This window comes from Ascaphus truei, chromosome 9, assembly GCF_040206685.1.
Source record: "Ascaphus truei isolate aAscTru1 chromosome 9, aAscTru1.hap1, whole genome shotgun sequence".
Lineage (NCBI taxonomy): Eukaryota > Metazoa > Chordata > Amphibia > Anura > Ascaphidae > Ascaphus > Ascaphus truei.
Genome location: NC_134491.1, coordinates 37,684,891 through 37,701,971, shown reverse-complemented (window position 1 = coordinate 37,701,971; position 17,081 = coordinate 37,684,891). Strand labels below are relative to the sequence as shown.

At 49.2% G+C, this 17,081-nt stretch overlaps 1 protein-coding gene across 2 annotated transcripts in view; it reads left to right on the top strand.

Annotated features, from left to right (window-relative positions):
- CYP46A1 (cytochrome P450 family 46 subfamily A member 1) overlaps positions 1-16,568 on the top strand; it is a 94,628-nt gene extending 78,060 nt beyond the window's left edge. For both annotated transcript variants that reach the window (XM_075614389.1, XM_075614388.1), the window contains 3 exons: positions 7,996-8,106; positions 10,942-11,030; positions 16,420-16,568. In XM_075614389.1, coding sequence (XP_075470504.1) covers positions 7,996-8,106; positions 10,942-11,030; positions 16,420-16,495 — 276 coding nt within the window. In that variant the 3' untranslated portion in view covers positions 16,496-16,568. The remainder of the gene's footprint in view (positions 1-7,995; positions 8,107-10,941; positions 11,031-16,419) is intronic.
- The last annotated feature ends 513 nt before the right edge of the window (positions 16,569-17,081 follow it).

Below are 17,081 nucleotides of genomic sequence, written 5' to 3'. Positions count from 1 at the left end.
GCAGACAAAATGGAGTCACCCCTGAAATATATATATTATCAGTCCCTCCTTTTGTCATCAAAATGACAACTCCTACACTTCGGGGGTCTCGTACTGGATTTGCATATTATCATAATCCACTAAAGGATAATCCACTAAAGGATAATCCACTAAAGGTATCGGGACACTAGTGGATGGTATTCTAGAGTCGTAGGTTATGGTTGCGGGACCAGGAATAGGGGCGTTAATGTTCAGTGAAGCATACGTGTGGCTAACTGACTTAACAGATGGCATCATAAGTTTACATAAAGCCGAAAACATGAACTTGCAGCATGTAATAATAACAACTAATATTACAAATATGCAAACGATAATTATCAGTCCCAAAACAATTCTCTTTCCCTCATTCTGTCATGGGTCCATAACCTAACAACTACTATATTGTTTTTGATATTTTTGATATACTTTGTCGTACTGAACTAGTGGTGCAGGTTTTGGGGGTCAGAAGAAAATAAAAATATATATATGGCCACAGGAGTTCTTGTTTGTAGAGAGATATATATCGGTGTGGCTGGTATAATATCTTTTCTGTTTACCAGGTTGACTATTACTACAAAACCTATTACCAATTTCTAAATTACTATTCACACTGATCTTCTGTAACTACTAGCACATTATGGCGGCTAAAATTTGTGAAAATTGGTGGGGGCTAATTTCTACCGGGAGCGATTGCACAAATATCCATCTTGCACGCATCTTTCATACTGCATTTATTCAGAATGGCAAAAAAGCAAAATGGCTGCTATGGTAAAACATGGCTGACTTATGATCCTTTCCTTGTGGCTGACACACGCCTCTGGGTGACCTCCCACTTTCCTCATAGCCTCATATCCAATCTTCTTAGTCCCCTCTTATTCTTTAGAGACAGTCTATTTAAAGAACAGTTCACCATTGCATAGTCCTGCTGGACCAGGAGATTGTCCAATTGTGCCTTGTCATTCTTTTTCGGCCATTATATCGGCACAGTTGATTTCTTCTCGGTCTCTTCTTCTGGGGGACTGCTGACATCACCGAAAAGAGGCATAGCGTCGGTGGGGGTGCAACGCACTTCTTGATCAAAGTTTACTGCATATGACACATACATAGAGAGTGATGAGTAGGACAGACACACACACAAAAGCATCCAATAGCTTCGCTTCCAGAGAACTAATCCAACCACCAAGTCCCAACAAATCCCATCCGTCATCTCTAACTTTAAACACTGGACTATTTTCCCCAAATAACATGAACTGTTCTAGTTGCAGGGTAATATTCTATCTGTCCTCCTATCACAGAGTCAATAACTTCCCTAGGGAAAACTCGTATTTCTATACCCTTCGTAACCAATTTCTTATAGATGGTTCTACAAATATCTTATATCATATTGTCTTTTTCTCAAGGGGTTAAATATAACACTAATTTTTCCTGGGGTGCAACCCATTGAATATAGATAGTACATTGGGTTACATTATATATAAAATATGGGCTTTGTTTACTAGGATTCCATTGTGTGACAAAAGGTGTGCATATATGCTATACACAAATCAATAAAAACAAAATAACAATTACTAAACAAAATATACCTGTTCCTACCCTATCGTCTTTGTGTGCACACTATTTACACAAACCTACTGTAATAGACTATACATTTATAATTAAAATAACAAAACCTGTAAAGAAAAAAAATTATTAAAAAGTTCAAAGTTCATATGTTGAGGCCTGGAATTTTGGCTGTGTCTCTAGGCTTTTCCACTTTGGATACGGTGTAGATTGGAGCAACTGTGGGTGGTGCTGGGATAAGTTTCATATGCGTAACGTGGATCCAAAAAGAGACCTCTGCCATTTTATTTGCTGTAATGGTGATGAGTAGTACTTTTAATAGTAGTAGTAGCGCCTTTTCATCTGGGATGAAGAATGTTCTTGCGTAGGAAATGCTTGACCATTAACCCATCTCTCGTAGGTGCACTTTCAACTTTGACATGTGCCTAGAGAGACTCAAAAATATATCAGTTGCATACAATACTTACTAATTGTTTTACTAAACAGTCACTGTGGTCTTGACTTTGCTACAATTTAAATTCATTAAAATTGGTGCCTCAGCTATTGCCCAATCAAAAGAAAAAATGGCTAAAATAATTCTGTATAGAACTCCAAACTAATTACTTGTAATATAATTTATTTGAAAAGTGCCGAGCACACTGCCAACCTTAAAAGGCACTCAGCATTATTCTTAAAATAAATAAATAATAATTTCAGATTTCGTTCATCCCGGGCACTAAACCATCTAACTTCTGGGCATAGACAGCTATATGATAAACAGCAATAATACCCCTCCTTTGTTCACATAATTTTTTTTTATATGTGAACAATATTACAGAAAGGATAACAGCATTCAAAAAGTAACTAACTATTGTTGCTCGATCTGTAGCTAAACTAACCTGAATCCTTTGGGTATAAAATTTGCATTAAAAACACTGAAAACACTACTGAATATAAATATAATCTGCTATTGTCTTCTGACAGAAACATCCTGTAATATAAGAAATTATAGACACAGATTTAAAAACTTTTTTTTTTTTTTTTTTTCCGGATTGGAACAAGCTTGAAATAACTTTCTGGGCATCCTGCCAAAACCTTGGAACAAAACAGATAAGAAAAAAAAACTGTTAATTACATTGCAATATAATTTGGGACATCTTAAAAATGCAGCTCCTCACACGGCCTGATTACAGAATAAAATGTGACACACAAAAGAAACAAAAATAATACAACAAAAATGACCAAGACATGGCAATGCAAAACTGTTTGATCCTGCCTGCAAACTATATTAATAAAAATGTCCCTTTCTTTTATTATCATATCCTAAACTACAGTTAAACCTAATTTGTAGCTACAGAGCTTCGGTTAACTTTCGTGTCTGAAATGTATCTCCGTACATTTTTTCAACTGGAGAAGGGGGGCTGTCTGGGCTGCTATTCTGATTCTCTCTCTCCCTCTCTCTCTCTTGACATGGAAATAGAGAAGTTGGAAAAGGATGTCTTTCTGGTTTTAAGAAATCATCGTCTGGCCAGAACGAATAAATCCTCAAAATATACCAGTGACCGGGCTGAATTATAATTTTTTTTTTTTTTCTCACATTTGCCCATTCTTTGTCCTTCTCTCAATAACCAGTCAAACTCTCCCTTTCCCATTATTGATTAGTTTGTGTTATAGTGGGGGTGTTTCTCACCTTTAAAATTTAAACTTTAACATGAGCAATTAATTATGTTCTTATTTCAGAAACACTTGCAAGTACCTAGTTAATAATTGTATATATACAATAAACCGACATTCATTTTATTCAATGCACATAAAACTTTCACATAGTTAGGATTCACTCAGATTATACAAGCACACAGGGATTACTCAATCAACCTTTTTACCATATTTATAAAATTTAATAAAACATTCTGGGGAAAAACTAATTTTCCTACCTTGAATTTACACACAAAACATATTTTCCACTAAGATTTACAATACTTGAGATTCTCAATACCGGCGGGAAAGACCCGTCTGAATTTAGACAAACATATTCTTAGGGGCTGGTTTGCAATTACTGGCAAAATATCTTGTCTCTTTGCAATTATAGCACTTCCTGTCCTTTCTTTTCCCTTGCTTTCTTAGCTTCCCTGCTCTTTTTTTTCATTCTCTACCACAGTAGCAATGTCTGACAATCTTTTATGCTTCCAACCAATACACTTCCTCTACTCTCGACCCAATTTCTGCATGTAAACCTTTAAAAAAAAACTGCCACTATTAATGGTCTTGTGCTCATCTCTACTTCCTCAATTCTTCCATATGCCTATATTATCTTCAATAATCAATCGGCAAATATACTTGCTGTTTCCTCTTTATTCACTTACGTTATGTTAAATATAAATACAGCAGTTATAACACATTTTTTTTTCCTTCCTCTTTTTTTTCCTCTTTTTTTTTTTTTTTTTAGCGTTGTTTGACAGACCTGCATATGCCTGTGCCACAGTGTCAGTATCTGATTCTGATTCATCCTGTGACTTTTCCCTGTCCCGTGAACGGTCCCTGACAGGGGTTCATTCCTGCCTAGAGTCCGTCTCTTCCCCATCCGTACCGATCTGCCTGGCAGGCATATCAATAGGGAGTGGTCTAGGGAGCCTATTGCTTCGGGTTCCCCATGAAGCCATAAGAACTTCTTTATCGGAGACTGCCTCAGAGCCTGTGACCGAGGAAAGGTTAAGGGCTCAGGGTAAATTGGGGCTACCTATGGAAATTGTAATTGTCCCGATGCCATAGGGGCAGGGGGCAAATAGTTTGTCAGGTACCTTATCATTACCAGTAGTGCTATCTGGTGCAACATGTGTGTTTTCCTTATCAGTAGTACTATCAGGTTTAACACGTTTGCTATTTTTATGTTTTAATGTAGATTGCTTAAAATCCCCATGGGCGCGTTTACTATTAGACTCTCCCATCTTATACACAATACAAGTTTTTAAAAATAAAATTGCGTACTAAAATGTCTTTTATATTCATGCAACAAAGCTGAGCACAGTAAAATTTACGGCGTCCTTATGCACTTTAAAGAGATGTCTTATAGATGTAAAAATACATGCACAGATACAATAAAAATACACCAATATTCCCCACAAAAATGGGTATACGTTTCCACAGTCGCTGTAAGAGTATTTCCTGATATTCACACAGATATCTATTAGCAGGGACTCCCCCTGGCACTATACTCAGTCAGGATTCACTCTTTATATCCTTGACTCAGCCCGGATTCACCCTTTATATCCTTGGCTGTGGTTAAACTATTAACCATATAGTCTAATTCGTCCAGTACGGAGGTAATATATAATAGGGCTCTAGATAAGGGACACCGGGAGGATAATATACAGATAAAATTGATATCTTGTACTTACCCAGCCGTTGAGCCTTATCCCCGCTTTCTGACACCAAATCTTAAAAATTAATCCTCGACTCAGCATATGTCGGGATCATCTCCAGTACATCGGATCGAACACCTTCGAAGGATTTCCCACTGTTACAGCCCTGGAAAAGTACGAGCAGCTCGGAGGAGAAATAATTGAGTCTGACACCAGTGTGCGTCAAAAATCTCTCCTGTTTATTAGGCGATTTCAGTCAGGTTATATAGCCAAGCGAAAACAAAGATGATTACATGCCAATTTCTATTTCCCTTATTTTGTGCTTATGTTAGACATAACAAGATATTAAATCATTTATTTGGAAACTCCCGTACATCACATGATTCAAGATTAAATAGCTGAGACCGTACATAAGTTCCCGTTTGTGCCTTATTTGGTCAATACTTCCTATTTCAACACAGAAGCTCAGCCAACATTAGATACAGAAAAAGGGTAGTTGGAAAAATGTTAGTTAAATCGTGTGACTAAGCATAATGGCAGTGTTAGTATAAAAATGGTTATACAGCAGACAAAATGGAGTCACCCCTGAAATATATATATTATCAGTCTCTATCCACCTTTAAGACCCACCTTAAGACACACTTGCTTAAAGAAGCATATGAATAGCACTGTGGATATTCTGAACACATGATACATAAAGCTTGGCCCCCTGCAGACACACTTACCAGAACTCCCTCCTACTGTCTCTGTACGTTCTCCCTACCTACCAATTAGGCTGTAAGCTCCTCGGGGTAGGGACTCCTCTTCCTTAAAAGTAACATTATGTCTAAAGCGCTTATTCCCATGATCTGTTATTTTTACTGTATTATCTGTTATTTATTTGATTACCACGTGTATTACTGCTGTTAAGCGCTATGTACATTAATGGCGCTATATAAATAAAGACATACAATACACACACACACACACACACACACACACACACACACACACATACTAGCTGAGAGACCCGGCGTTGCCCGGGATGTAATGTTCCTGCTCCTCTCTCTCTCTCTCCTCTCCCCTTCCCCCTCTCTCTGTTTGTCCCCCATTCACATCAATCCAGTCCCCCCCTCCCTCCTTTACAGCTCTGTTTGTCCCCCTTTACAGCTTCATGCAGTGTGTGTGCGTCAGTCACTGTGTGTGTGTGTGCGCGCGCGTCAGTGAGTCTGACGCAGAAACACAAACACACACAGACTGACTGACGCACACACACAGTCAGTGTGTGTGTGCGTCAGTCAGTGTGTGTGCGTCAGTCAGTGTGTGTGCGTCAGTCAGTGTGTGTGTCAGTGTGTGTGTCAGTCAGTGTGTGTGTCAGTCAGTGTGTATGCGCCAGTCAGTGTGTGTGTGTGTGTGTGTGTGTGCGTCAGTCTGTGTGTGTGTGTGTGTGTGTGTGTGTCAGTCTGTGTGTGTGTATGTGTGCGTCAGTCTGTGTGTGTGTGTGTGCGTGCGTCAGTCTGTGTGTGTGTGTGCGTGCGTCAGTGTGTGTGTGTGCGTGTGTGCGTCAGTGTGTGTGTGTGTGTGTGCGCGTGCGTCAGGGTGTGTGTGCGTGTGGCTGTCAGGGGTTGTGTGCGTGCGGCTGTGAGGGGTTGTGTGCGTGCAGCTGTGAGGGGTTGTGTGCGTGCGGCTGTGAGGGGTTGAGTGTGTGCGGCTGTGAGGGGTTGAGTGCGTGCGTCAGTACGTGTGTGTGTGTGCGTGCGTGCATCAGTCAGTGTGTGTGTGTGTGTGTGTGTGTGTGTGTGTGTGCGTGCATGAGTCAGTGTGTGTGTGCGTGCGTCAGTCAGGGTGTGTGTGCGTGCGTCAGTCAGGGTGTGTGTGCGTGCGTCAGTCAGGGTGTGTGTGCGTGCGTCAGTCAGGGTGTGTGTGCGTGCGTCAGTCAGGTTGTGTGTGCGTGCATCAGTCAGGGTGTGTGTGCGTGCGTCAGTCAGGGTGTGTGTGCGTGCGTCAGTCAGGGTGTGTGTGCGTGCGTCAGTCAGTGTGTGTGTGCGTGCGTCAGTCAGGGTGTGTCTGACGCAGAAACACAAACACACACAGACTGACTGACGCACACACACACAGTCAGTGTGTGCGTGCGTGTCAGTCAGTGTGCGTGCGTGCGTCAGTCAGTGTGTCAGTCAGTGTGTGTGTCAGTCAGTGTGTGTGTCAGTCAGTGTGTGTGTCAGTCAGTGTATGTGTCAGTCAGTGTGTGTGTGTGTGTGTGTGTGTGTGTGTGTGTGTGTGTGTGTGTGTGTGCGCGTCAGTCAGTGTGTGTGTGTGTGCGCGTCAGTCAGTGTGTGTGTGTGTGCGTCAGTCAGTGTGTGTGTGTGTGTGTGTGCGTGTCAGTCAGTGTGTGTGTGTGTGTGTGCGTCAGTCAGTGTGTGTACGCGCCAGTCAGTGTGTGTGCACCAGTCAGTGTGTGTGTGTGTGTGTGTGTGTGCGCGTCAGTCTGTGTGTGTGTGTGTGTGCGTCAGTCTGTGTGTGTGTGTGTGTGCGTCAGTCTGTGTATGTGTGTGTCAGTCTGTGTGTGTGTGTGTGTGTGTGTGTGCGCGTCAGTGTGTGTGTGTGTGTGTGTGTGTGTGTGCGTGCGGCTGTGAGGGGTTGTGTGCTTGCGGTTGTGAGGGGTTGTGTGCGTGCGGCTGTGAGGGGTTGAGTGCGTGCGGCTGTGAGGGGTTGTGTGCGTGCGTCAGTACGTGTGTGTGCGTGCGTGCATCAGTCAGTGTGTGTGTGTGTGTTTGTGTGCGTGCGTCAGTCAGTGTGTGTGTGCGTGCGTCAGTCAGGGTGTGTGTGCGTGCGTCAGTCAGGGTGTGTGTGCGTGCGTCAAGGTTTTTGCCTTGTATCAGTTTGCGTTTTGTGCAATGTGCATCTACATGCACATTTTTCTCTCTCTTTTTTTTGCATCAAAAATCCATCACGTCTAACATTCTGCAGCATGTAATAGTCTTCAATACCAAGCATGTTGCATACTGTATGCACAGCTAATAGCAGAAAATGGTGCAGTGCGTGGAAACAAACCTCTTTTTTCCTTTGTTCTGAGCATGTGTTCATTTTTATACTTACCCAGGTACTTAAAGAGACTCTAAGATTGTACCCCACAGCACCGGGCACTACGAGGAGACTTGAAGAAGAAACTGTCATTGAAGGAGTGAGAATTCCAGGAAATGCCACATTGATGGTAAGTCTTGTAAAGTTTCTTCAGAATTCACTGGGCCATATTTACAAAGCAGTACTAATCTTTGAGGCGTTATATAGTCCATTCACTAAACCACATACAATCCTACTTAGGTTCAAAGAATACTAATGGAAGAGATAGATTAAGAGAATATAATCTTGTAATTTATGTTTTATTCAGAAAATAAACAGACACATAAATAGAGTGAGTTTTTATTTACAGCAGGGACCTTAAGGTAGGTGGATAGGGTTGCCAGGTGTCCGATATTGAACTGGACTGTCCTGTATTTGGATACTCTGTCCAGTAAAAAATGAGAGGTACTGTAATACTGGAAATGTATGTGTCCAGTATTTTTCCTCCCTGGACATAGTGACCTGACGCACCTTTCACCATTGAGTCCAGTATTTTTGGCGACGCCACCTGGCAACCCTATAGGTGGAGGGGGTTACTATTCATTTTGTTTCCACCAAGCCAATGATCATAGTATCAGATTCATGCATTCTGCTACATAAAGAAGATTAGGGAACTAAATAAACTCTGAATTCTTTTTAAATTGTTTACTAACATCACCAGGATTTAAATTGCATACCGTACCAGGGCCTTTACCTCGGAAAGTAGGGGGTCTCTGAGGCTGAAATCAATTTTATTCAGCTCAGGAGACCACCTGCTCACGCACACTATGAATAAAAATAAAATGTAAGCAGTTTCATTACTGTACACAAAAAGAGAAAGATAACCCAGTTTGGGCACTCAGTCAAAAACCTGGTTGTATTATGGTAATATTATGGTAATATTAAAAACATATAAACTTTATTGTTATCCTTTAAACTAAAATACTAAACACAAAATCGTATCCTGTAATAGAAAAAAAAAAGCCCCCTCTGCTGCTTACACCGTGCACATTACACTGTGCTGCAGAGGGCTCAGGTCATACAGTAGATCAACCAACGAATCATTATCACAAGGGCTATACAGTATGTACCTGCCAGAAGCCACACAGTCCCCCTCCCCACATACAAGCCTTTGAAAAAGTGTTTCTACGCGAAACGCGCTTGTCAGGCAGCGGGTGCACGTGCAGGAGTTCTCAGCTGACATCTCTGAACTTAGCCACACAACGGAGGTGGCTCCTGATCGCGTTACTCCTCTCTTTGTTTCAGAACTTTTAGCGAAAGGTCTAAGGGCGCATTTAGGGACTCTGCTCTGAATATATTTACCATTACCTCCATCATATGCTCTGAAGGCAAAGGGCGGACTTTTTCCTCACCAGGTACACTTAACAGTTTACCGGTCAGCAGCATACTAGCCTGGATTCATTCTATCTGTGCTTGGATCAGCAGAGTTTTTACTTACTGCTGCTACGATAGCATTAGAATCCAACCGGCAGTAGGATCATTTGTACAGGTTACTATAGGGCATTTGGTGGTGAGCATGACAGTTCTTCAGTGCTCTTTGAGTTCAACTGAATCACTCACCAGCCTGTTACAGTATGGGTACATGCTTATACACACAGCACACTCTACAGATGTTATGATTGACCATTACATTTGTTATTCACCCAGTCCTTTTATATATCACAGCAGTGTTGCACATTAACACAGTGTATTCCACATGAGCCTCTGTGTCCTACATATATGTATGAAGGTTATCTTCACATACTGTGTTTAACCCTATGTATGTTTTCAGATAAGGTGTTAGCATCACCTACAACACTTAACACTGACCATACTGTTACCATTTGAGGTAGTTTGGTTCACATCAAGTGAGCAGTGGACAATTTAGTACCACATTGCATATCTGAGGTAAACCCAGACAGTGCAAGTGAAGGGACGCATTAACCCTTTCACCACCGTGAGGTATCCTGGACTTTAACATTAAAAGTTTCTATTACAGGATACGATTTTGTGTTTAATATTCGTTTTAATCAGCATTATTTTAAAGAATAACAATAAAGTTTATATGTTTTTAATACTACCATAATACAACCAGGTTTTTGACTGAGTGCCCAAACTGGGTTATCTTTCTCTTTTTGTGTACAGTAGAAGTTACGTACCCATGGAGCACCGTCATTACAACTACACTTCAAGCAGTTGCGGGTCCCCTTTTAGTGTATCACATTTTCATTACATTAGCAGCTATCCGCTAAGGTAATGATTTTTTATGTGGGGGGAGGGGTGGGGGGGGGGGGGTGAGTGCGGTGTTTTAAATTAGTGTGCGGGAGCAGAGGATTGCCGGAGCTGAACAAAGTGGGTTTTAGCCTCGGGGACCCCCTACTTCTGAGATACAGGCCCCGTTATGGGGTGCCGGTATCTCCTTCAGTTTGAAAATCCCATGGTCACGTGACCCACAGGATTTTTACATGGCGGGGATACCGGCACACCATAACGGGGCCTGTATCTTGGGAAGTAGTGGGCCCCCCGGACCTCAAATCAATGCGGTTCAGCTCCGAAGACCCCCTGCTACAATACTGTAGTGTTAGATTTTAAATAAAAACCCCTCGATCGCCTATAAGAGGCACGCAGTTATGCTGAATCAGTCACTCTATCTCTTACTGCACGTCTCTTACAGACCGGTAGACCCCGGTAGGATTGACACAGCAGGGACCGTGCTCTGTTAATCCGATAGGCCATTATAGTCTGCAGAGGACCATCTCGGACCACCACGTGGTATAGTGCATGATTCACCCAAGGAAATGTTCGGATAATGGCCGCTGCATCTGTATGTGCTGTTATGCTAGTTTCCTGCTAGCACCCACCCCTACTTATCTCCTTAACTTCACACAAATTAGCTGAGCAGGATTTTTAACCCATTGTTGGGGCTTTTTGTTCCTTTAACCTGTAGTTTAATTCCTATATAATGGGAAGGATGGAGCAGTTTTACACGGATCCACTCTCCTTTGACCCAGAAAGATTCAGCCCTGATGCCCCCAAGTAAGTGTTTTCAGTGAAGCAAAAGATGTTCTTTAGTAATTTTTAGGTTGGATATAGAGATGTGCAAACTTTGTACCCACACTTTCAACTTTTGCGAAATTTTAAAAGTTTGCAAGCAGTTTGGCAAGTAAAAGTTTCCACACTCTGAAATTCAACATTTTCAATTGAACGTCGAATTTCGCCAGAGAAGAATGACTCTGAAATATGGTTTTTGCTGGGAGGGAGAAAGAGGGGTATAGTAAAAGGGAGTCATATTTACTTGAGTAGCCATTGACTTATATTCCTCCCAAAACACTAATTGTTAGAATAATTTCACCTTATTCCTTGTTCATAAAGATTCCAATACTTCAGACGATTGTCTGCTGAACAACAAAGTTATAGTTTATTCTTATAGCATTACTTACAGATGGAAGTTCAATCAATGATGATAACATGTGCTCTTTGTCTCAGACACACACACACACACACACACACACACACACACACACACACACACACACACACACACACACACACACACTTTTCTTTTATGTTTATGTTTACACAGCCCCCACTCTCTGGTCTCTGGCCCCCGCTCTCCGGCCCCCAGACCCCGCTCTCCGGCCCCCGCTCTCCGGCTCCCACCCCCCGCTCTCCGGTCCCCGCTCTCCGGTCCCCGCTCTCCGGACCCCGCTCTCCGGTCCCTGGCCTCCGCTCTCCGGTCCCCTGCTCTCTGCTCCCGTTCTCTGGTCCCCTGCTCTCTGGTCCCCTGTTCTCCGGCCCCCGCTCTCCGGCCCCGCTCTCCAGCCCCCGCTCTCCGGCCCCTGCTCCCCGCTCTCCGGTCCCCGCTCTCCAGCCCCGCTTTCCGGTCCCCTGCTCTCCGGTCTCCGCCCCCCGCCCCACGGTCCCCGCTTCATGGCCCCCGCTCTCTGGTCCCCGCTCTCCGGTCCCCGCTCTCCGGCCCCCGGTCCCCGCTCTCCGGCCCCCTGCTCTCCGGTCCCCGCTCCTCGGCCCCCGCTCCCCGGGCCCTGCTCTCCGGCCTCCGCTCTCTGGCCCCCACTCTCCGCTCTCTGGCCCCCAGTCCCCGCTCTCTGGTCCCCTGCTCTCTGGGCCCCTGCTCCCCGGCCCCCGCTCTCCGGCCCCGCTCTCCAGCCCCCGCTCTCCGGCCCCTGCTCCCCGCTCTCCGGTCCCCACTCTCCAGCCCCGCTCTCCGGTCCCCTGCTCTCCGGTCTCCGCCCCCCGCCCCACGGTCCCCGCTTCATGGCCCCCGCTCTCTGGTCCCCGCTCTCTGGCCCCCGCTCCCCGGTCCCCGCTCTCCAGTCCCCGCTCTCCAGCCCCCGCTCCCTGGGCCCCGTTCTCCGCCCCCCTGCTCTCCGGTCCCCGCTCTCCGGCCCCCGCTCCCCGGCCCCCGGTCCCCGCTTCATGGCCCCCGCTCTCCGGTCCCCGCTCTCCGGCCCCCGCTCTCTGGCCCCTGCTCCCCACTCTCCTGTCCCCGCTCGCCGCTCTCTGGCCCCCCGCTCTCCGGCCCCCGCTCTCCGGCCCCTGCTCCCCGCTCTCCGGTCCCGACTCTCCGGCCCCCTGCTCTCCGGTCCCTGCTCTCCGGTCCCTGCTCTCCGGCCCCTGCTCTCCGGTCCCCGCTTTCCGTCACCCTGCTCTCCGGTCCCCACTCTCGGACCCCCGCTCTACGGGCCCCGCTCTCCGGCCCCCACCCACCGCTCCCTGCTCTCCGCTAGCCGCTCTCCAGTCCCCGCTCTCCGGCCCCCGCTCTATGGTCCCCGCTCTCCGGCCCTCACTCTCTGTCCCCGCTCTCCGGCCCCCACCCCCTGCTCTCCGGTTCCTGCTCTCCGGCCCCTGCTCTCCAGTCCCTGCTCTCCGGCCCCCGCTCTCCGGCCCCTGCTCTCCGGCCCCTGCTCTCCGGCCCCCGCTCTCCGACCCCTGCTCCCCGCTCTCCAGTCCCTGCTCTCTGGCCCCCGTTCCCCGACCCCCGCTCTCCGGTCCCTGCTCTCCAGCCCCTGATCCCCGCTCTCCGGTCCCCGCTCTCCGGTCCCCACTCTCCGGTCCCCTGCTATCTGGTCCCCTGCTATCTGGTCCCCTGCTATCTGGTCCCCTGCTATCTGGTCCCCTGCTATCTGGTCCCCTGCTCTCTGGTCCCCTGCTTTCCGGTCCCTGCTCTCCGGCCCCCGCTCCCCGCTTCATGGTCCCCGCTCTCCGGCCCCCGCTCCCCGCCCCCTGCTCTCCAGTCCCCTGCTCTCCAGTCCCCGCTCTCCGGTCCCAGCTCTCCGGTCCCAGCTCTCCGGCCCCCTGGTCTCCGGTCCCCGCTCTCCGGCCCCCTGGTCTCCGGTCCCTGCTCTCCGGCCCCTGCTCCCGCCCCCCGCTCTCCAGTCCCCACTCTCCGGCCCCCGCTCTCCGGCCCCTGCTCTCTGGTCCCCGCTCTCCGGCCCCCACCCCCTGCTCTCTGGCCCCCGCTCTCTGGTCCCCGCTCTGCGACCCCTGCTCTCTGGTCCCCGCTCTCTGGCCCCCACCCCCTGCTCTCTGGTCCGCGCTCTCCGGCCCCTGCTCTCTGGCCCCTGCTCTCTGGCCCCCACCCCCTGCTCTCCGGTCCCCGTTCTCCGGCCCCTGCTCTCCGGTCCCCGCTCTCTGTTCCCCGCTCTCCGGCCTCCACTCTCCGGCCCCCACCCCCTGCTCTCCGGTCCCCGCTCTCCGGCCCCCACCCCCTGCTCTCCGCTCTCCTGCCACCGCTCTCTGGCCCCTGCTCTCCGGCCCCTGCTCTCTGGCCCCCGCTTTACGGCCCCCATCCCCTGCTCTCTGGTCCCCGCTCTCTGGTCCCCACACACCGGCCCCCACCCCCTGCTCTCTTGTCCCCACTCTCCAGCCCCAGCTCTCTGGCCCCCACCCCCTGCTCTCCGGTCCCCGCTCTCTGGCCCCTGCTCTCCGGTCCCCGCTCCCCGACCCCCTGGTCCCAGCTCTCCATTCCCCGCTCTCTGGCCCCCACTCTCCGGCCCCCACCCCCTGCTCTCCGGTCCCCAGCCCCCACTCTCCGGCCCCCACCCCCTGCTCTCCAGCCCCCACCCCCTGCTCTCTGGCCCCCGCTCTCCGGCCCCCACCTCCTGCTCTCCGCCCCCCGCTCTCCGGTCCCCGGCCCCCACTCTCCAGCCCCCGCTCTCCGGTCCCCGCTCTCCGGCCCCCGCTCTCTGGTCCCCGCTCTGCGGCCCCTGCTCTCTGGTCCCCGCTCTCCGGCCCCCACCCCCTGCTCTCCGCTCTCCTGCCACCGCTCACTGGCCCCCGCTCTCTGGCCCCCACTCTCTGGCCCCCGCTTTACAGCCCCCACCCCCTGCTCTCTGGTCCCCGCTCTCTGGTCCCCACACTCCGGCCCCCACCCCCTGCTCTCTGGTCCCCGCTCTCCAGCCCCTGCTGTCCGGCCCCAGCTCTCTGGCCCCCACCCCTGCTCTCCGATCCCCGCTCTCCGCTCTCCACCCCCTGCTCTCCGGTCCCCGCTCCCCGACCCCGGTCCCAGCTCTCCATTCCCCGCTCTCCGGCCCCCACTCTCCGGCCCCCACCCCCTGCTCTCCGGTTCCTGCTCTCCGGTCCCCGGCCCCCACTCTCCGGCCGCCCCTCCCTGCTCTCCAGCCCCCACCCCCTGCTCTCAGGCCCCTGCTCTCCGGCCCCCGCTCTCCGGTCCCCGCTCTCCGGCCCCCGCTCTCCGGCCCCCGCTCTCCGGCCTCTGCTCTGCGGCCCCTGCTCTCTGGTCCCCACCCCCTGCTCTCTGGTCCGCGCTCTCCGGCCCCTGCTCTCCGGTCCCCGCTCTCTGGCCTCCACTCTCCGGCCCCCACCCCCTGCTCTCCGGCCCCCACCCCCTGCTCTCCGCTCTCCTGGCACCACTCTTTGGCCCCCGCTCTCTGGCCCCCACTCTCTGGCCCCCGCTTTACGGCCCCCACCCCCTGCTCTCTGGTCCCCACACTCTGGCCCCCACCCCCGGCTCTCTGGTCCCCGCTCTCCAGCCCCTGCTGTCCGGCCCCCACTCTCTGGCCCCCACCCCCTGCTCTCCGGTCCCCGCTCTCCGGCCCCTGCTCTCCCGTCCCCGCTCTCCGGTCCCCGCTCCCCACCCCCTGCTCTCCGGTCCCCGCTCCCCGCTCCCTGGTCCCAGCTCTCCATTCCCCGCTCTCCGGCCCCCACTCTCCGGCCCCCACCCCCTGCTCTCCGGTTCCTGCTCTCCGGTCCCCGGCCCCCACTCTCCGGCCCCCACCCCCTGCTCTCCAGCCCCCACCTCCTGCTCTCCGGCCCCCGCACTCCAGTCCCCGCTCCCCGACCCCCACTCTCCGGCCTCTGCTCTCCGGTCCCCACTCTCCAGCCCCCGCTCCCCGACCCCCGGCCCCTGCTCTCCGGCCCCCACCCCCTGCTCTCTGGCCCCCACCCCCTGCTCTCCGGCCCCCGCTCTCTGGCCCCCACTCTCCGGCCCCCGTTCTCCGGCCCCCGCTCTCCGGTCCCCGGCCCCCACTCTCCGGCCCCCACCCCCTGCTCTCCGGTCCCCGCTTTCCACAGTATAATAATTTTTTTTAAAAGGGGAGGAACGGGGGGACACCGGGGGGACGGCACCCGCAACGGTCTGCCATGACCGCCGCGACCCTACTCCTGCAGCTTGAGCACAGATCGCTGGGCATGGGAGCGCACGGCCGTAGCAGGCAGTGTGAGCTCGACCTTAGAGAGAGAGAGCTGATCAAGATTAAACTGTACTTATTGATCACTAACTCCCCCACCCCCCTTTCTCCTCATGGTCTTCTCTAACAAATAACTTTCCTCATGTTAGATTAGGCCTGAAATGCTATCTCTAAGCCAACCTTCAACATCTGTTATGCATTAAACCTTAACTGCAACTCATCTATTTTGACTACATGTGAATTCTACACATTAAAACATATTCTCATTCATACATTTTAATATAATATACAGATTCCTAACACATCACTTCTTCCCATTACGTATTATGTGTTATTTATATGATTGTCATGTGTATTACTGCTCTGAAGTGCTATGTACATTAATAGCACTATATAAATAAAAGATGTACATACATACATCTATACAACACATGGAGAGATTTGTATAATCTTGTATATTCAAATTATTTAAATTGGCATCTTTTCCAGATATCTTAGGAGTGTTCCCAGGTATCTCTCCATGTGTTGTATAGATTATTTTGGGGGGCATATATAAGCCTATCTCACATCTCTAGGGGAATTCATGAACCATGCTCCATGCATTGAAATACTTGTAAATAATAAACTATGGGTACTACAATAATAAACTATGGGTCACATTTTTAATATTATATAGGTATTGCAGGAAGCAGATGATTAATTGCAGTATGTGTCAATGTACTGAAAATTATATATATAATAATTTTTTCCAATAGGCCTTACTTCACTTATTTCCCATTTTCCCTGGGACCCCGCTCTTGTATTGGACAGGCGTTTGCACAGGTAAAGTGAAAAATTGAACAGCAAAAAAAATACTGAGTAAGAGTGGCTTTCCTCCTATTTCCCCAAGGACATATAGCCTTGTGTTGTCTCTCACAGTATGGATGAGCAGTTTCATGTTTGAAATCATAACTTTGCAAATTTCCAAGTTTGTTTGAATCTTCGAGTTGAACTTACAGTAAGAAAGGACTTTCAAATAAGAGCAAAATTTGAATCAAAACCTGAGATAGGCTCACACCTGGATTACGGGGGATAATTGCTTGTTCTTCTTTTTTTTTTTTTTTTAAACAAACAAGACTTTTGTGAATAAAAAAAAATGCAATTTTTTAAAGAAAAAGCTCAAAGTTCGAAAAAGGTTGGATAAAGAATTTCCTGTTGTCCCCTTGGCAGTGGTCACCAATGGGTTAAGTTCAACCCTCCAGCTGAGATAGGCTAGAAATCTACCTGTGGGAGGACCTATAAATAGTCCCTCCTTTCCTCCCCAGGTAGTCTTATTTCTGTCCTACCTAGCTGAGGTAGAGGTTAGTGTTTTTCTGTAATGTAGAGGGGATAACCCTAGTAATCGATCCAGGGGAGTTGTCTGCCTCTCCTGTTGTAG